The 21,514-nt window shown below is 40.7% G+C and overlaps 1 protein-coding gene across 4 annotated transcripts in view; it reads left to right on the top strand.

Annotated features, from left to right (window-relative positions):
* The window catches only part of DMD (dystrophin), a 2,035,184-nt gene that overhangs the window by 1,786,693 nt on the left and 226,977 nt on the right, over nucleotides 1–21,514 (top strand). For all 4 annotated transcript variants that reach the window (XM_065901098.1, XM_065901100.1, XM_065901101.1 and 1 more), the window contains one exon: nucleotides 9,233–9,311. In XM_065901098.1, the coding sequence (XP_065757170.1) occupies nucleotides 9,233–9,311 (79 nt within the window). The remainder of the gene's footprint in view (nucleotides 1–9,232; nucleotides 9,312–21,514) is intronic.

The following is a 21,514-nucleotide window of genomic DNA, read 5'->3' as shown; positions in this document are numbered from 1 at the left end:
CTGTCATTACACAGCCTAGGACCCCTGTCTCACCTTGTCCACCCTCCACTGACAACTTCAGGTAAAAATGCAGAAGACGTATTACTAAAAATCGAGAGATTTCCCCCTCCCATTTTTGTTTCCCTTGAGTTGACACATATATCTGTTTTGGAAAATAGGGAGAAAATCTCTTTTTAAAAGAAAGAAAAAAAATCCTTTATTCTTGTCACACCACGAACATGGAGTTCACTGCTATACGTTAAAATTATAAAGCAAGATCCCAAAATGCAGTGGCTGATTATTCACTGTAGACATATTAAGTCAAGAAGCTTATTTTTTCTCTCTTTGCTAAGGCAGAAAGCCTGGGGCTATATGCATTTTTATTACACTTTACTGTCTTGGTTTCACTTGAGAATTAAAAAGAAAGTCAAGGTACAGTGCATGTATCCTGATGGATTTTAGGATTTCTTGCTTTAGTGAAAGGAAGAATCTCATAAAGTATCTCAGATTTTTGCTTAAGGAAGAATACCTACTTCTACGATGACCTAGAAATTCAGTCTTTTATTTCTCCTATAAAAGATCGCATTGTATTCTGGATTTTTTTTCCCGGTAGTTTTCTGCACTGTGTAAAGCCACATTAAAAAAAATAGCTTTCCTTTAGATTTGAAGTGAAAATATCTCGAATAGTTCGAGAAAGTCTTAGGACTGTTCACGGAGCTGACACACCACCTCGGGGTTGGGGTGAGTTGGAGCGAAGGGGGAGGGGAGGCAGGGGGAGTGTCAAGAAAGCTGAGTGGGAGACTGTATAGACTGAGAGGGAGCGAATATACATACGTCAGAGTTGTAGCTCCAGTTCTGACAAATGTACACTGAGAAACAATAGAATTGCATCGCCCCATCTTCTGTCCTTTATTTAGAAGCATGAAGTGCACTTACTTACTCAACTTGCGCCTCTTTTCCTGGTATGCAAAAAAGTGGGAAGGACCAAACGTTGCAGGACTGGGAAATACAGTAGATGAGATCTTCCGGTTAATTGATTTGTAAAGAACAGCCTGATACTGGTTCAGCAGCTCTGCATCAGTGGCGGAAAAGAAAGGCGCTTTTCAGTGGCCTGGAGGAGGAGAGCTGGGAACTGGAAACAGGGGCTGGTGGCAGACAGGGTTCTTTCATGTGTGGTCAGATTGACTGTGAAGGGAGTCATGGTCAGGAAGCTTTGGAAATGCTGTGAGGATAGCGTGGGATTTCATGGGTGTTGATTTCCTTGGTTAAGGTTGCTGAGCGCATACTTCAGCAAATTGTCCCTCCCAGCCATCATTGTCAAGGTGATTAGTAGACCAAACTGAAAATCTACCAGTGTATTATTACTCGAAATATAAGGATTTTGCCATTGAGCTAAAAAAAAAAAAAGGTTTATTCTGGTGCTCTTTCTTTTTTCATTTATCTTCAAGGTTTCACCCTGCTTTAGTCATCTTTTAGTATGAATTTGCTAACTGCTGTATACGTTGTCTTCCCCGCCCCCCCAGATGATACCAGTTCTGTTTTATCCCCTTGATAATTGTTTCAAATTGCCACTTCTGGTCCTTGGGAGCACTCCTGTGTTCTAGTACCAGGAGGCATAATTATGTCATTCCCATGCGAACACTGTGCTACTTATGACCCAAAATGCCACTAGAAAGAAAAATTTTTGCGAGAATGATATCTTCCAAATGTGGAATAAATAAAGCTCAAGAATAAATAGCTGGGCTTCCCTGGTGGCGCAGTGGTTGAGAGTCCGCCTGCCGATGCAGGGGACACGGGTTCGTGCTCCGGTCTGGGAGGATCCCACATGCCGCGGAGCGGCGGGGCCCGTGAGCCGTGGCCGCTGAGCCTGCGCGTCCGGAGCCTGTGCTCCGCAGCGGCAGAGGCCACAACAGTGAGAGGCCCGCGTACTGCAAAAAAAAAGGAATAAATAGCTGAAGCTGAAATGTAACTGATTTAAACGTATTGGTGTGGTGAGGTGCGAGGCAATTGACTTTAGTTCCCGCTCCAAATCATGAGATACGTCAGGAAAGGTTTTTAAAGGAAACCTATTTTTTAAGATAAAATCTGCATCAAGTTACATCATCCAAGCAGAGTAATTCACCTTTTATTTCTCTAAGACAAGAAACAAAGAGCAGAAGAAATGCTTCCTATGAACTCTACCCTTCCCAGCACATTTTTTTCATAACAGTGTGTAGATGTAACAAAAACTAAATATTTTGTCAAATGAAGCAGGATAAGGATGTTGATTGCTGCTTTTCTAAATTAAAATTAATGATACCCTTAAGGTACTTGGGCCTATGAAGTCAACTTAATGTTGATATAACCTGACTCCATTATCACAGAATGAGGCAGCTACATGAGCACGAAAACTAATAAACAGACTTCCAAGGTGCATTTTAGAAATCGGTGAGGTGAAAGCTAAAAGCTTAACAATGGACAAAGGACTTGCTGTTTTGTCCTCCCTTGCTTTCCGGTTGTTGGAAGAGTTCGTCAGAATTAGAGGACTAATGTTCCTGAAGAAGCGCCCGGCTGGCTCTAGGCTGGGGCTCCTGTTCACATCATGCCCCACCTGCCTTGTAGGGACGCACAGCCACTTCGTGTTACGCGCTCTCTGTTTGCCTCAGCAAACAGAGTCTGTGTGCTCTTCTGGTAGGTTGTACAGGACACAGTTGGGAAGAGCGAGTGGAAGGGTGGGTGCAGGAGAGAGGAAAGAGAAAGGTAGGAATAAGCAAAGGAATCAGAGATTAGGAAGACGGGAATCAGCACAGAAGTACAAATTTGGAAGCTGGGGGAAAAACGCTCTGAGAGAAGAACGTAAAAAGCGGCGGATTAATGATGGTCTGAGATGGCAGGCATTAGCATCCATGCCACAAATCACACAAAATCAACTAACAATTATGCTCCTACTCAGAGTGAGCACTGTGCTAGCACTGGCTGCTTTCCCGTGATCTATCCTGAAGTCAAGTGCAAGAAACTCCGCTTAACTCAGAAGTGTCTCAGGGTCAAGAAAACACATAAATAAATTTTCAAGGAGAAGAAAAATTCAGCCAACTTTTGCATTCAACAAGCCCAGATTGTTTTGCCACAGAGCTGTACCTATCATACGTCCTCATTCCAAACCTTATCTCAGAGCATTTTTCTTTTCAGTCACAACTCAGAAGAAATCACGATTAGAACAGTGGATTTTAAATGAAAAGAGTTACAATTCGTTAAGAGGATTTTAACTGAAAGTGAAATAAATCGCAGGAGAGTTTTCAGGATAATGTTTGGGCACGTGTTTATTATGAGTGTTACGAGTAAGAATTTGGAAGTAAGAATGAATTCTGAAGGCTTCCCCCAGTAGATAAATGCATACAGAGAAGTGTACAAACTGCAAAATTTCAGGACAAAAACTCACGAATAGACTGGAGAGAGTCGTTTGCGTGCGTGTGCGTTGTTTATTCACTAGCATCACAGCACAAGGAGAGTTTTATTTTTATGGGCTCATTAGTGGAGGTGTGAGCTCTGGTTCTTGCATGCCCATGGATATCTATCAAGGGTCTTAGCAAACTGAGACCCAGAAAATTGAAATATACATGCCCAGTTACATCTTTTCCCAAGGCTGGAGTAAACACGATTTATGCGTGTAGTGCCAGTAAGAACACTTGGACACCAGGAAGGAATCACGTTGTCTAACGATGTATTTCCACATCAGGAGGGAATTTTTACCTCTTCTAAAACTCCAGTGGAGATAAAAACTTAAAAGTAAGTAACTAGCAGGTCAAAAGAAAAATTGGAAGCCCTTGAGAACTTAAAGTTAAGTAACAAATATTTGCACTTAGATCAATTTATTTCAAATCATTACTAGGAGCCACGGTGTTGTTATCTGTCCTTTTTCTTCCTTCTCCTTTTGGCTTATTTAAAGCAATTTTGAAGAAAAAAGGAAATAAAGATATTCTTCAAAATACACAGAGGAATTGACTGAGCTTTGGGGAACAGTCACAGCTGGGAATGGAGTGTGTTATCGTTAATTTAGTTGAAGGACTTGGTGCTCATTTATTATCTCCAAAATTACACTTTCAAGTATACCTTAATCACACTTAGTGTAGTGCCTAAAGTAACAGGCTCAAAAAGCCTTTTTATTCACTCATTTATTGAGTATTTACGGAGCATCTCCTTTGTATTAGGCACTATACCAAACTGTGAACAAGGCAGACAGGGTCCCGATCTACATGGACAAGGAACTTACATTCTAGTAAATATCTTCTGAATGAATAGAGAGACATTTCTTAGTGAAGTGAAAGAAGGGAGCTCTCTGCAAAGAGTACACTGCCTACAGAAAGGAGAAAGCAAAGAAGAATAATATATAGTCTTCATAGCTCTCAAATATGATTATTTAAAAATTAGAATAAAACAGATATGGAGGAGTTTGGGAAGCCCTGGTTTTTTTTGTTGTTGTTGTTAAAAAAAAAAAAGAGAGACTTTTTTCCCCCCTGACGTGCTTTTTCTGAAGAAATGCTGCAAACTAGATCTTGAGTACCCATGGAGCAGATGGCAGGTTTTTGTCCATCTGGGGTAGTTCTAAAGAATAGACCCTTGTGTATCAATAGATAAGGTTTCTTCCAGTTCTAAACTTTCTTGATCTATGATCTAATAGTAGACACAAGATGTGTGCTTCCAAAAGGATGTTATAATTGTATTTCTTTTTATGAAAAGAAACAGAGGCATGGCCTATTAATTTGGGGGAAATTGGGTTCTTCCTGTCTCTTTAAATAATTGTTTAGACTCCTTTGGTTCTTCCTTCTCCACTCACTTTCTAATGCTCAGTCCTATCCTCTTCAGCCTCACTTCCCTTTCCTTCCTTTAATGACTGGGACAGATTGCTCTTCTCTAACTGGCTATACATGGCATCTCCAGTTAAATAAATGTTTCACTGTTAGGTCAAATTCATCATGTTCCAAATGAAGTCATCCGCCCATTTGCCATTCCTCTCCTTTCTAATTATTAGTGTTTCCATCAGCAGTATCCTCAATCTCCTGGTCTTCCGCACTGGAAATCCTGAAGTTTTATTTGCTTCTACAAAAGTTACACTCCAACACCAAAGTGATTAGTTTTTCCTTACTTTAAAATACCTCCCAGTCTATACCATCTTTTCCATTCCGGGCAACACAGTCTTCATTCCAACACATATAACCCCAAGTCTAGTCAGTTGTAACAGCCTCTAACTGGTGTCAGCCTCCAGGTCCCTCTTGAATCTGTTACACTGACAGATTCATCTCCCTAAACTTCAACTTCCCTCTCAAATCATGAGTCCCGTCACGGAAGTCTTCAGTGGTTCCCTTTGCCTACGGGGTAAATCTTGAGCCTCAGTGTCTGCAATGTCTCGTTTCGCGTCATCTGCTTGCAGCGCACGTAGCTAACTGCATCTCACTGTCCTCTCTGAGACCAGTGTTCTGCTACCCCAAGATCTTCCTTAGGTTGTTTCCATTCCTCACCTCCAACCCGTTATGCTTCCAGAGATCAAGACTGTAGCATTCATTTATTGCATATCTCTTTCCATATTAACATATACTTAAAAAGGGAACAAACAATTAACCAAGTAAAGAATGAACTGTGCCAGAACTCAAGGTAATGGGATAAAATTTCTGGCTTTTGCTTCTTAGTTTGCATATAGTGTTTTATATTGGTTTAAAAAAAAATCCAGTTAGTAAGGTCTAATGCATGGAGGTTATTGTTCCAAAAGGTTATCAAATTTCATTTCCTTGCCTAATTGCTCACAAGAGTAAAGTGCTTTGTTCTCAAGTAGCTACAGTTTGTGAGGATCTTGTGTACCTTCAAGTTTTCCTTTCTTTTTTTTTTTTTTTTTTTTTTTTCCGGTACGCGGGCCTCTCGCTGTTGTGGCCTCTCCCGTTGCAGAGCACAGGCTCCCGACGCGCAGGCTCAGCGACCATGGCTCCTCCACGGCATGTAGGATCTTCCCGGACCGGGGCACAAACCCGTGTCCCCTGCATCGGCAGGCGGGCTCCCAACCACTGCGCCACCAGGGAAGCCCCAAGTTTTCCTTTCTTAGAATTATTTCTTTATTTATTCTGTGCATTCAATCCGTGCCATACCTTTCTCCAAAGATAATTTGTGAAAAGAAATATTTTCTGCTTAATTCTTTAGTTAAGACTATTTCCTGAACATTTTATTTCATTACATGATGCATCTTTAATTTTTGTCTCACTATCATACATTTTCTTAAGTTCGAGTTATAGGGATGGAGATTCACTTTTATCTAATTTTAAATTCTTGATAATTGGGTATACACTGGAAACAACCAGCATGGCCCTCCCTGTATAAGAAGGAAGCAACCTTCAGATCGGGGACTTATGATGGTCTGTGATCCTGTACCCACGTGGTCCCTGTGAAGCCACTAACGCTGTCTCCAGAGGAAATGGCCTGGGGCACGTTCCTGCTCCTTTGCCATCCACGTGTTCCCTTGGGGATTTCCCTCTCATATGTGCAAAGATTTCTCCTCGGTGTCCATTCCCATATGGCCTCCCCATCCCCAAGCTTTCACATTCCTCTCTTCTTTATTTGTTTATTAAATGACCCATTCTGCATTTAGAAATAGTTATGTATTCCATTCATTTGCATGTGTTCTTCTACAGCCCTTCTCTATAGTCTTAGGGTATCACATTCTTTAAGACCAGGAACTGGCCTTGCCTTGGATCATAAAATATTACTGATGACTAAGAGTTTCATAGATAGGTACACTACGTTAGGTCTGCTTTCAATAAATTAATTTAAAAATAAATTAAAAGGCCAACTGCATGTTAACTATTTACACAGTACTCTGTGTTTTCAACTTTACTCTCTGGAGTAGCAGTTAAGAGCAGGAGCCAGACCGAATGAGCTTGAATCCTGAATCTGCCAGTTTACTAGCTGCTTAAGCTTAGGCAAATTTTGTTTGGTTTTTTTATCCTCTCATCCTTCAGTTTCTACATCAGTGAAGTGGAGAGAGAATATTATTTCCTACTGCAGAGTTATTGTGAAGATTAAATGTTACTTCACACTGTCATGCACAGGGTGCTTAAAAAATATTAGCCATTTTTGTATGTTATGTGGTGCCTTGCACACTGTAACCTCTTCCTCTCCCTTTATTAACCATAATAGCAACAATAACGGCAGCTGCTAGCATTTATTGAGCAATTAGCATGTGATAGAAACTAGGCTAAACACATGTATCATCTTATTTAATTCCCGCAATAACACCATGAGGTAGGAAGTATTGTTGTCCCATTTTAATGATAAGGTAAGTTAAGTTTAGAATAATTTACCCAGGGACATACAACATGCAGTGGATGTCAGTGAGCATTCTCGTTCATTCTCCCTATCCATCTCTCTCTCTCCCCCTCTCTCTCTTTCCTCTTTCTCATGCGCGCGCACACACACACATAAACACACACATTTATCCACTGGTTTGATCAACTAGTCGTTACACAAATATTTCTTATGCCACTTACTACATGCGGGGTTCAGTGCATCCTGTGGGAGGGAGGAGAGGAGAGGACAAATAAGCAAGGAATGGTTCCTGCCATCAAGAAGTTGCCAGTCCATTGCAGGAGATATCCATATCCATATGACGAAAACAATGGCTATGATAGAAGTGTTCCAAGTATAAACCGTGTGCTGTGAGAATGCTGAGGAGGCAAACATATAACAGCCTTAAATGGGGAAAAGGGGGATAAGAACATTCCGGAGGGAAGGAGAACACGAACAAGTCTCAGGAGTGTTACATTGGATGGAACGTCGCAGGACAGGCCGGTAGAGTTTGACTGAGCGTGCAGGGTCGTAAGGCTGGGAAAGTAGGTTTCAAATGTCCCTCATGTTTTTCTGTGCATCGCAGTGAAGCAAACCCTCCATTTTTTTTGAAACTCTGTGTGGTTTTCCAGATGTTCAGTCCAAGCAAAGATGGACAAGGCTAGGGAGAGCGTGTAAAAAAAACAGATTGTTCTGGAACTAGGCTAGGTAATTGATTGATATGGGAAGGTCAGAGTTGGCGTTAGACCAGACTACCTGAGCCACTTTTTCAGTGAGTTTAAGATGTATCTTACTTCTTGGGAGTTATCCACACCACAGAGTGAACCTGCTTGAGCTCTGATGGCTCTGGGCAAGCTCTGACTAACCTCTAGTTTAGCATAGCCTGCTCAGAACCAAATCAAGATCCAAAGTTATAAAGCTAGGGTGCCTGGGGCCACCATTAATATAGAATTGGCAGTATGCCAGATGACAAAATATACCATTTCACCCATAAAATTCTTCCCTTTTTCCCCCACTCAAAATGGAATTCACTGAGCTGAAAGGACACTGTGTCAATATATTATAGAAAAACGTAATAGGAAAAAAAAGAATGGCAAACTTTATTCCATCGCCACCTAAACGTATACTTCCCACTAATTTCCAAGTCCAATAAAATCTGAAAATTTCTTTATTTTCACCATCCACCCTATAGTTACCCTAAATTAAAACCTTGCCTCTGTTTCTTTGATACTTAAGTATCGGTCAACTTTTGGTTACTTATTAATTTATCAATGATTATCACTTGATATCCATTAATTATCAATATGATTCTTAAAAACATGTCAAAAGCAACAGACTAAGACAAAATATATATCATTTCTGAGATCCTTTAGTCACCTAGTATAATGGCGAATGGCAACCTCCCTACCTAACGTTTTTGTGAAAGATCTGGAGTTTGCTTTTTTTTGCAGTACACGGGCCTATCACTGTGTGGCCTCTCCCGTTGCGGAGCACAGGCTCCGGACGCGCAGGCTCAGCGGCCATGGCTCACGGGCCCAGCCGCTCCGCGGCACGTGGGATCTTCCCGGAGCGGGGCACGAACCCGCGTCCCCTGCATCGGCAGGCGGACTCCCAACCACCGCGCCACCAGGGAAGCCCTAGAGTTTGCATTTTTGATGGTACTAATTGGAGCAGTAATTCATTTGTGGCTACCAATGAGTAGAGTGTTCTCAGAAAATCCCATTTTAACATTGTCAAGAGAGCAAATCTTTTTTGTTTGGCCTTGGTTTGATAAAAATGGGTCTCGGAGGCCACATGTGGTAAGTGGATATTAAAACAAGGTTATAAATTGTTGTTTTAATGTTCCAGCCTTAGAAGCCCAGAAGATCTTACCAAAAGGGATACATTGTTTTAATTGCCCCTCATTATATATGATGAGAGAACATAATTTTTCTCCTCTTCCTCGCAGGTAGCTGTTGAGGACCGCATCAGGCAGCTGCACGAAGCCCACAGGGACTTTGGCCCAGCATCCCAGCACTTCCTTTCCAGTAAGTCATTGTCAGTTTTCGTTGCTTGACCTCTTCACTGCATCTTGGTGGCTAAGAATTAAGAGTTGAATTACAGTTGTCTCTGCCAAATGCGCTGGAGGCACAAATCATCCTGAAATATAACTTAGTGGGTAAATTCAGAAGGTTAAGAAGAGGAGGACCAATTAGATCATTTTGTCCAGCCTTCAGCTAATGCATAATTATTTCCCACAATGTATTCTCAAGTGCTAACTTGAGCAATGTTTTTGGGTCTTTAGTTCTGCTTATAGCAGTTCACTTCGTCAAGCTGATAATTATATATCATATAATTATTATATGATAATTCAATATATATTACTATGAATCTGTAATTCTTTATCTCTATATAATTCATTAAATACTCCCTGCCTGCAAGTTGGAACTTCAGCCCATTCTGTTTCCTTTCCCTAACTATTCTTATCCCTCTTTTATCCTTGACCTCTCTTCATTCTTTTTATTTTCCAGCTTTACTATTTTATTAATTATATTTATATAATGATATTATTTATATATTATTAATAAATATATCTTTTATAATTAACTCTATTTTTATAATTAATACCAAGAGGAATAGCCTTGGTTAACTGAAAGTGTAATATTGGAATATCCTATAAATATAACAATGCATATTAAATTGTCAAGTTACTGTTTTCCTCTGAGTAGTGTTAATTTATACTCTTTCATTGATTATAAAAGTATATATATATATATATACATATATATCTATTGGTATTTAAAAAGTCATACGTCTGCCACATGGGGTTAAGATCTGTTAACATTTTGACGTATTTCCTTCTGGTCGTGCATGCGTATGTATGAGAGTTTAACCATCATTTTTTAGAAATTTTTATTTTATATTGGAGTATAGTTGATTAACAGTGTGTTAGTTTCAAAAAACAATGTGTTAGTTTCAGGTGTATAGCAGAGTGATTCAGTTTTACATATACATATGTCTATTTTTCAAGTTCTTTTCCCATTTAGGTTATTACAGAATACTGAGCAGAGTTCCCTGTGCTATACAGTAGGTCCTTGTTGCTTATCTATTTTAAATATAGCAGTGTGTATATATCAGTCCCAACCTCCCAATCTGTCCCTCTCCACCACCCATCCCCCCAGTAAGCATAAATTAGTTCTCTCATTCTGTGAGTCTGTTTCTGCTCTGTAAATAAGTTCATTTGTATCACTTATTTTAGATTTCACATATAAGTGATATCATATGATATTTGTCTTTCTCTGACTTACTTCACTTAGTATGATACTCTCCAGGTCCATCCATGTTGCTGCAAATGGCATTATTTCATTCTTTTTAATGGCTGAGTAATATTCCATTGTGTATCTGTACCGCAACTTCTTTATCCATTCATCTGTCAGTGGACATTTAGGTTGCTTCCATGTCTTGGCTATTGTAAACAGCGCTGCAGTGAACATTCGGGTGCATGTATCCTTTTGAACCATGGTTTTCTCTGGATACACGAACAGGAGTTGGATTGCTGGATCATATGGTAACTCTGTTTTCAGTTTTTTAAGGAACCTCCATACTGTTCTCCGTAGTGACTGTACCAATTGACATTCCCACCAACAGTGTAGGAGGGTTTCCTTTTCTCCACAGCCTCTCCAGCATTTATTGTTTGTAGACTTTTTGATGATGGCCATTCTGACTGGTGTGAGATGATATGTCATTGTAGTTTTGATTTGCATCTCTCTAATAATTAGCAATGCTGAGCATCTTTTCGTGTGCCTCTTGGCCATCTGTATATCTTATTTGGAGAAGTGTCTATTTAGGTCTTCTGCCCATTTTTTGATTGGGGTGTTTGTTTTTTGATATTGAGCTGCATGAGCTGTTTGTAAATTTTGGACATGAATCCCTTGTCGGTCACATCGTTTGCAAATATTTTCTCCCATTCTGTGGGTTATCTTTTCGTTTTCTTTATGGTTTCCTTTGCTGTGTAAAAGCTTTTGAGTTTAATTAGATCCCGTTTGTTTATTTTTGTTTTTATTTCCATTGCTCTAGGAGATGGATTGAAAAAGATATTGCTGCGACTTATGTCAGAGGGTATTCTGCCTATGTTTTCCTCTAAGAGTTTTATGGTGTCCAGTCTTAGACTTAGGTCTTTAATACATTTTGAGTTTATTTTTGTGTATGGTGGAGTTTAAGCGTCATTTTAAGGCAATTACTTTGTGCCTTGCAGTGTTACAAATATGACCCAGCCTAATCCTTACGGCAACCTATAAGGTAGATGCCATTATTATACCCATTTTTAAGGTGAGGAAATTGACGCACACAGTCACACAGCAAGTGGATGACAGAGCCAGGATTCAAACCCAAGAAGTCGGCTCCAGAGTCTGTTTTTAACCACCACAGTAGACTGTCCTTTACTTTGTTGATACATTTTATAGAGAAGAGGCAATTCTATATGATCTCCCTTCATTCTTTCCCCTTCCTTTTATTGCCATTTTCTAGTCCTTTCCTTCCTTCTCCATTTTCCATAGGTTAATAAAAAGATCCATGCTCATGAACATTTTAAAGCTTTTCACTTGATGCTTTCATGTGTGTCTCTAGTGGGCCATGTCTTTTAGAACAAAAATTCCTAGAAAGTAGTGGTCCTGTCTTTTTGTTATACACTGGTAGTGTATTAAGTAAGAGGTTGTCGTATTTTTTTGACTGGGTCTAACCGTTTTATCAACATGCAGTCATTATTTAGACAGTGTCACACATGCTTAGGAGGTGTCATGAAAAAAAGGGCAAGTTAAAGCAGGATACGTAATTGATCGGGATTGTGGCTTTTGCGAATGACTGTAGAACAACTATAAATCCTGCACATTTTGTCTTCTATATTTTTCCCAGTTTCTGGTCTGCTTAGATCGCCTTGGTGGCAGAGCCATTCTATTTGATTTAATTGAGATTAACTGTGATAACATACTTGTAAGTGACTCATAAACCATAAATAAAAATAGTACTATTATGAATATTAAGTATTCCTCAGACACCACATGTATTCATTCACTTTTTATTCTCTCTGCCTGCCCCACCCACATTCCTGTGTCTTCCCCGTTAAAACCTATTCTCAGAAAAGGATACGTTATACTCATTTAACCCAGGTGACAGGTAAAGTTTAGTGTGTACTTCTCCGGGGTTATTTGCATTTTAATAGGGTGAAAAGCCACAAGCCTGAGGAATGGCTCTCAAGTGGTAGAACGTCAGCCATAATCTCTGAGCTGTAAGGGGAGAACTTTGAGGGGCCGGGAGGAGCATCCCCACACCTTTCAAACCATATCGCATGGGTGCCCACGTCCAGAAAGGTCAGGCCTGTAGGCACAGGCGCTGATTTACTGCTTATATGGAGCCAGCCCCAGAAGTCACCAATTTCTTAAGTATTCACGTGGAATATCAATATATGCTTAGAAGCTTTGCTTACGGATATCAAAAAATACCAATTTGGTTTAAGGGATATATGAGAAATAGGACAGCGAGTCTAAAGACTAAATAAAGATTATTTCTTTGTGTTGTCCTTTTTTGAATTACAGAGGTAATATGTGGCACTCAAGGAAATGTTGGAAAGCAGAGAATACAAACAGGAAAAAAAACTCTTTTGTAATCCCACCACTTAGAGATAACCACTATAAAAAATGCGGTTTTACACACACACTGAATGAACGTATACACTATACATTCTGTATAAACAGAATGGTTTATACACATTCTGTCTTTCTCTCAGGGGGGTGTGTGTGAATTCAGATTCTCTCTTTTTTTTTTTAACCAAACAGGGATGAAAACATTTTACAGTTTTATGACCTGCTTTTTTCCCCTTAGAACTATCATAAAAATATTTTCGTGTGTTTAAATATTCCTCTGCAGAGTAATGTTTTTAAATGGCAGGGTAGTATTCCCTTCTCTGGCTGTACCACATTTACCAAGACAATTCTAAATCACTCAATATTAAGGTTATTTCAAAATTTTCACTATTTTATCTAACATTATGTATCTATCATACCTAATATTCTTTGTACACCTTTATAAACCTTTATAAACATCTCAGGTTCTTTCTACAAGATAAATGCCTAGAAAATGGAACTGCTGTGTTAAAGGATGTTTACATTTGTAAGGCTTTTGATACGTATTGCCAAACTGACCTCTAGAAAGTTGCACCGGAAATTGGCTGTGCCATCAAAATTGTATTTGAGGCAGGGCCTCTCTGAAGTCACTTATTTGCTGTTATTTTTATGTTCTATAAAAGAAAAAGAGCTTCCCCCCCCCAAAAAAAAATATGTTTGAAAAAATACCACTAAGGTCATATTAAATGAGTTTGAATTGATAGATGTCTAGTAATTTGCTTCCGGGTTACCAGGAATAAAAATAGAGTGATTTCTGAGGCTTAGAAGTTACAAAGAAAAGAAAAAATAAGGATGAGCCGCAAACTGCACCCCGTCAAACACACTCACCGTCTCTTTCTCTCTTTCTCTCTCTGTCTCTGTCTCTGTCTCTCTCTCTCTGTCTCACAAACACACACTCCCCTTTGAAAATTACATTACCCAGGTGTCTTTGTTTTCTTATCAATAGGGAGAGGTGGCCTTTTACTAAAGTATTCACTGTTTCTTCTTGGTGGCCCGATCTCTACTTGTTAAAGAAGCTGTTTCTTTTATCTTAGATCTGAGAGAAAAATGAGAAGAGAAAATATAGGTAAAATACGACCTTTATCTGTTGATAGACACTACTTGCCTTTAATTCTAGCTTTAATATTCTACTACTTCTGATTGACTTCTGCAACGTAAACCAAGAAAAAGGAGAAATTCTAATAGTGTGATTTTAAAATATATTTATCCTTAAAATTTTATATATTTTAAAGATATATTCGTATGTCAGTGATCAAAAATGTACTACAGTATTCACTAGCTTAGTAGTCTGAGAATTGTCCGTCTTTTGTTATTTTCAAGAATTTAGGAACTTTTTTAAAAAAGAATTCAACACTTTTTTTCTGGCTATTTTCTCAATTCTCTGGGCTTCTGTTCTAAATTTTACTTTTCTCACCAAGAAGGGTAACTATGTATTTGAGTAAAGGTAGAAATCTTTCTGTAACAGTAGAAAGAACTTATATTTGTCTTAATATTTCACAAGTTCTAGAATTCCCTAAAGGGCCATTTCCCAAGCCAAGTTTCTCAGAACATTAATGTACTGTATGATGTTAATAACGCTCCCTTGAAAAAATAGTTCTGGGGTCCATAAGATTGGAAAATCACTAGGTTATAAAGGTAAGCAAATCTCTTTCCTGTTGGAATTCTTGTAGCTTTTAATATACATTGAAAGTCTAAGAGGAGCACAGTGTCAGTGACTCTTATGTCCTACTTATGTGACTACGGAAACCTTTTTCAGGCATACCAATTAATTTCTCACCAAACACGCTGTGGAACATACTATGGGAATCTTTGCCCTAAAGTGATATTTGCCAGATAGTTTAATAATGAGAACTTTCTGCTGAAGGTAGTAAAAACACGATCCAATTGAAAAGAAAATGAGTATTTATAAGGCAAAAAGGTCAACTCTTTCTTTCCTGGGGTTTCCAGCTCTGAGGCCCACCGCAGGAGTCCCCCTGTGCTGTGGAATTTCCTAACTGGAGAGAAGCTTAGAGAGTATCTATATGAACTATTTTCAAAGTACTCATTAGTGAATTCTGAAATCAGTGTAATGACTTGCAACCAGCAATTTTTTAATGGAATGAAATGGAACCGATTAGAAAATAGAAAATTAGAGTACATTACACAAGCACGATTAAGTATCATTTTGACACTTTGGTTTCAGTTAGGTGTGTGTGTCTGTCTCTGTATACTACGTTACAATGTAAAATGTATTCCTTCTGTGGATTGCAATAAAAAAATTTTGAGGGGTACTGAAGAACTCTAGCCCTGCCCTTGCTGCACAGATGGTAAAATAGAGGCAGCGAGACCAAATGACATAATCAAGGTCATACAGATGGTTATAATAAATCTGGGGCTAGAACCCAGTTTCTGGACTTCCGTGCCACACCTCGCATTGCCTTACCCATTAAGAACCAGCAGGCAGGCCAGTGACTGTCTAGTCTATCCGATATTGCCACAGATTTTTCTCTCTTCTATTTCTCTTGGTCTGGCCACGGTAAGTTGATTTACAGAGCCTGAATTTTTCTCTCGATGCCCCTGGGCCAAATGTCATCCCACCAGTGACATGGGATATTGGTTAAAAGTACAGACTCCGAAACTAGATTAATTGGGGTCAAATATTGGCTCAGATACTTAATCTCTTTATCTCTCATCTGTAAAATGGGGATAATAATAACATATTTCATCAAATTTGACATACCCCACCCATGTTTTAACAGACTCAAAATATACCTTATGTCCAATGGGGTTTTCAATTCAATGAAATATGGTAATACTATCTGATAGTTTTATAGTGAAGATCAAACTTCCACTGTATTTATAGTTTATATTATATGTAAAACACTTAAAACAGTGCCTAGCACATAATAAGTGCCATACAAGTGTGTGCTATTAGTATTAGTATCTTTACTATCAACTTGGTAGTGTAACTTAGTATCCGCCTATTAGAGTCAAACTAGACATAAAAGTAGCATTCATTCTCTTGCATTTAATTCTCAGTGTAAGTAGTTCCTCTCCTTTCCGAAGATGTTTTTCATGGTTCTAATCTGAAAGTGCAGTGTTTTGCATATTATAAAAGCTCAACAGTTACTTGTGTAGCTAATGAATAGGTGAATAATCAATGAGTAGGGGCTTCCCTGGTGGCGCAGTGGTTAAGAATCCACCTGCCAATGCAGGGGACATGGGTTCGAGCCCTGGTCGAGGAAGATCCCACATGCCGCGGAGCAACTAAGCCTGTGCGCCACAACTACTGAGCCTGCGCTCTAGAGCCCACGAGGCACAACTACTGAAGCCTGCATGCCACAACTACTGAAGCCCATGTGCCTAGAGCCCGTGCTCCGCAACAAGATAAGCCACCGCAATGAGAAGCCCGCACACCACAATGAAGAGTAGCCCCTGCTTGCCACAACTAGAGAAAGCCCACACACAGCAACGAAGACCCAACACAGCCAATCAATCAATCAATAAAATCTATTTAAAAAAGTAATCTGGGATTTCCTGGTAGCGCAGTGGTTGAGAGTCCGCCTGCCGATGCAGGGGACATGGGTTCGTGCCCCGGTCCTGGAAGATCCCACATGCCGCGGAGCGGCTGGGCCCGTGAGCCATGGCCGCTGAGCCTGCGCATCTGGAGCCTGTGCTCCGCAGCGGGAGAGGCCACAGCAGTGAGAGGCCCGCGTACCACAAAAAAAAAAAAAAAAAATAATCAATGAGTAGATCCTAATCTCTATAAGGACAGGATGATTTTAGTCTTGTTGACAGTTATATCCTCCAGTACCTAACCCAGTATCTGTACTTGGTAAATGTTCAATAAAAGCGTTCACAGAATGAATTATGTCTTATCCCCAAAAGAAGAGGTAAATTTCCTCCTCCCATTGTTAAAACACAGTAGCATGAAATTTAGCATAGTGACTACCACATAGTAGACACTCAGTAAATAATTCGACCTCTTATGTTGCCTCTCAGCAATGACTGATAGCATCCATAACTTTACATAGTCCTTTTTCTAAATGTCTACTGTGCCATGTAATATATTAAGGGAAAAAGCTGTCTTCAACGTTACAGTATGATCACAACTCTATTAGAAAATACAATATAAACAGCAGAAAGGTACACATAAAGCAAAGACTGAAAATCAAATACATCAAAATGGAAACAGCTGTTATGTTTTACTTTCTTCTTACTTTTGAAGAGTTTTTACTGATAAGCATGTATTTCTTTTATGATGGAAAAAAACAGTAAAGGCAAAAATTTTTGTTCTCTAGCTCTTAACCCAGTGACCTCTTGCAGTATTAAACTCTGTTGAAGGCTGTGGAGATCTGGAAGACGAATTTCCTTTTTACTATTTATTCTGAATTTAAAAGCTATGGGTTTCACTGAGTGATCTTCTATTTCTCAGATTATGAGACACTGTAAAAAGAAAGAACTGATCACTTATTTCTTGCAGGCTTTATAATCTTAACTGCCTTAATCAAATCCCTGGTTGACTCTTTTCCTCTTGTTAAAGTAACCCAAGTGCTTACGGTTTCTCCTTGCTACATAAGGCTGAAAAGTTTGTTTCCATCTTGAGAGTTGCCAAACCTTCACCGCCACGTCCCTCCACTCACACACTTAAAAAAAGGTAGGGGGAAAAACTTTAAGCACACTTAATAATTGCTGACATTTCACTTAACAGTGCTGGGATCTGTGCTACCATTGTCCTCAGGGGATGGATGAATTTGAAATACGAGTAGGCCCATAATTTAAAGCTCAGATCAGCTTAGAGAAGCCATCAGGATAAAAGTCAGGAAGACGCTTGCAGGTACAATGTGAGATGATTTTCAGCCTAAAGCCATCAGGTGAAATCTCAGGGCTAAACAACTTGAGCCAATTTCTTCAACAGTCACGTGCTGTCCTGAGTGTTGGGAATTTGGAACAAATGCCGTCTAACCTATCTGTGATGCTGGTAACGCCTCCATAAATTCAAAGTTAGCCTTTCAGATACCTGCAAAAAGAAGTCAGTGGTGATAATCATTACACTCTCTTCTCAAAACCTATTTCTGTGGCCCTTTTGCCTTGAGCTCAAATTTATATTCTCAGGTTTAGAGCTTAGAATTATTTGCTGTAGAGTATCCTTAGTAACAAAATTTTGCATCATTGGCCCTACATACCCATTTATTTGAACACAGAAGGAAGCTTAGGAAAGTTCTCAGTTTCTGCTGTGGGAATTCGTGCGCTTGAACCGGCTTCTACTAGCTCAAGAGAGCCGAGTGTTATATATACAGGAATTGAGAGCTGGTTGTTAAACTGACCTTTGGTAGCTTGAAGTCAGCCGTAGTGGGAATATTTCCGCCCACCTCCCAAACTGGCAAATACTGCAAATCAAGACTTTTCTTTTTCATTTTGGCATAGCTGGTTTACCAGAACACCAGCAAATTTGTTTATGTTATTCAGATCACCCAAGTCCCTGGAGGCAAAGCTCAGGACCCAGAGATCTATCTGCCTGAGGTAGGATGCCCATTTGTCCTGGTTTGTCCGGGATGTTCTTGCTTTTAGCACTTAAACTCCCATGTCCCAGGAAACCCCCTCCGTCCCAGGCTCACGAGGATCGTTGATCACCCTCGCCTTTGGTAACATTCCACAGAAATAGAGCCCTACACAAGGTTTCTTGTACAAGTAAGCTGTTGAGAGAGCATCTCTCAGGTGAAGGGGAGGGAGGGTAGCAGGATAAGGTAGGGGGAAGAGTGGTCAGGGAGTCAGGCTAAGCAAGGAGGCGGAGGCTCACTTCAGCCTGATCCCACCAGGAACTCTGGAGCACGAATTGCCCCCCGCAGTTGGCCCCATTTTGAGGCAAGGGAGCTGGGCTTTCTGCTCCCACCTGTCAGTCAGCCATTGGCCGTGGATTTCTGGGGCGTAGTGGACAGCGAGGCGGTTTCCATTTCCCTGAGGGAGGTACCCTGGAGCTGGGGGCAGTGGGCCCATAGCAGCCAATGCTCACAGCAGCTGGGGGTGGGTATGCCAGCTGGGGCGAAGGGATCTGAGCAGGACACCGAGAGCATGGACCTCTCCTATAGGCTTCATGAAGCTACTGTGATACCCTGTGCATCATCTGGCCCTCGAGCTAAGTGGTCACCAACCACCTCTCCTTCATCACATACCTGCATGGAAATTAGCCTCGTGGCATGGCAGAGATGAGGCAAGCACCTTTTTCTTTCCCATTTCATCTTCCTCATCATGACAGATTCCTCTGGGCCTCATGAGGACCTAGGGCAGGGAGACCAGCATCACAGCACTGGATCAGTTTCCTGACACATGGGCACTGTTTTACGGGAATGCTGGCTCTGAAAGGTATATTTTTACACTCCCCAGAAAATGAAGGCATTTGTGCGTTTGGCCTAGGGTGGCATTTTGTCATCTGTCCCAAAATACAAAGCTTTGCACAACAGAAATGGTGGAATCACATCCCTGTGGGCAAAAATCATTACTCTTGTTTTTTCTCTTTGGATGTTTTCCATTTTCAGAACACAGCCAGTTTGGGATTAGAAAATACATTTTGGTGAGAACTTTGAGGTGAGGACAAAAGGCATTTTGGTTTTTTTTTTGTAGACTTACATAAACTATTCCTGGTTTAAAAAACCACCCTTTTGAATTTTTAAATATACTTTCAGATATCAGCAGTAACAATCATCTTGATTTCAGTCTACTGCAGATGTGCTTTGGAATGCGCTGTGTCTCCTTAAGGCTGGAAGGAACAAGGATGGGCTTAGGTGATGAGGGGCATTTTAAGGATACATGGAAACATAAGGAAGGATGGGGAACAACGTTCGCCATGAAGCATGTGTTTGCTTCTCCCTGTATTTGCCTTTGCTGCTGTAGACTTCAGGCTCTCAGTACGGAGCTGCTCTCTTCCCTCCACCTTCTCCTTACTCATAGTTTCCACTGCCTTGTCACTTGTTTTCTTCTTTAGCTCCCTGACTTTTTTCGAACTTCCCCACCTCTCTACCATCTAAATTTCTCTCTGTGTGTTACAATCAGGCTCTCTAAGAAAGAGCATCTGATTGGTTCACTTATTTACTATCTATTTAGGGTGAAGACCATCTCATAAGCCAAGGCCAAGCTGTAACCAGGCTTTTTTGACCTGGGCACTGGTGGCATCTTAAGCCAGGCAATTCTCGATCGTGGGGGCTGTCCTGTGCATTATGGGATGTTCAGCACCATCCCTGGCCTCTCCCCACTGCATGCCAGTAGTACCACTCTCCCTCAGTTGTGATAACCAAAAATGTCTCCAGATATTGTCAAATGTCTCCTCGAGGGCAGAATTGCCCCTGGTTGAGGACCACTCCTGTATACCAAACCCCTGGACAGTTGGGGGACACTGCAGTAGGGTCACATGGAACACTAAGTAGAATGCCCTCTGTCTGGGAATCATTTGAGACTACTTTTGTGCACTTCTAGGTCCCCTTCGATGAAGAGACAACCTTCAGCTGTCTGTCCCTTCGGGAATGGCCTCAGCTACCTTGCCTAAGATCACACCCCTTCCACGGGCAGCTCCCTGAGGGGTTGAGTGAGACTGTCACTGGGCCCGCATCCCTGCTTGACTTCTCCCTGTTGCCATTCCTGCTTCCTTCTTCTCCCTTCCGTAGGTGTTGATCGCAAAGGCACAACGTGCTAAATACCCTGCTCTCTGAACTTCGTCTTAGCGTCTGCTTCCTGGGGAACCCAGTCTGTGACAGAGCAATGTAACTGACAGACATTTAGAAGCATCTGAGAAAAAAAAGCATTATAATAGACTCATTCTAGTCACTGGGTAACTTGATTTACTCTTGCTTTCATGACGATGTTGATGATTTTGTCCAGTGTACGTAGTGATGATCATTGTTGAAGGTGTCTGACCTCATGAGCTCCGTTAATGGGTAAGGACTTTCGGGACAGCATAAAATTACATCAGCCCCTTGCCCCACACCTAAAGCTCAGCAGGGTGCATACCAGTGACAGGCGAGGGTTAGAATGAAGGAGACTCAGTAAAATAGATCATAAAAGGAAATGGGTTGGACTGTGAGCGCCACAAGGGTAAAGGACACGCAATGCTCTTTTTTTTTAATTTCATGCATCTAACACCTTGCAGATAGATGCAGGTTGTGCCTTGATTGAATGAATAGCTGTGCACTCTAAAGATTATTCCCACTCTAATATGATAGGAAAGAACTTTAGTCTAATGTCCTAAAAAAAGCTAGGAGCTTCACTTTATCTTCAGCCAGCTAAGAATTGATTCATTTTGTCACTCAACAAATGTCTATTCAATGACCAATGTAGGTCAAACTCTTTTTAGGTACTGGGGAAACAGTAGTAAATAGAAGAAAATCTCTCTCTCGTGGAGCTTGAATTTTAATAGGAGAAGGCAATCAGGTCGTGATCAGTTTGATAAAGAAGAATAAAGAAGTCTAGGGCTTCGCTGGTGGTGCAGTGATTGAGAGTCCGCCTGCCGATGCAGGGGACACGGGTTCGTGCCCCGGTCCGGGAGGATCCCACATGCCGCGGAGCGGCTGGGCCCATGAGCCATGGCCGCTGAGCCTGCGCGT

The sequence above is a fragment of the Phocoena phocoena genome, chromosome X (assembly GCF_963924675.1).
Source record: "Phocoena phocoena chromosome X, mPhoPho1.1, whole genome shotgun sequence".
Classification (NCBI taxonomy): domain Eukaryota; kingdom Metazoa; phylum Chordata; class Mammalia; order Artiodactyla; family Phocoenidae; genus Phocoena; species Phocoena phocoena.
The sequence above is the reverse complement of the archived record's forward strand: the minus strand, read 5'-3'. Positions and strand labels throughout refer to the sequence as shown.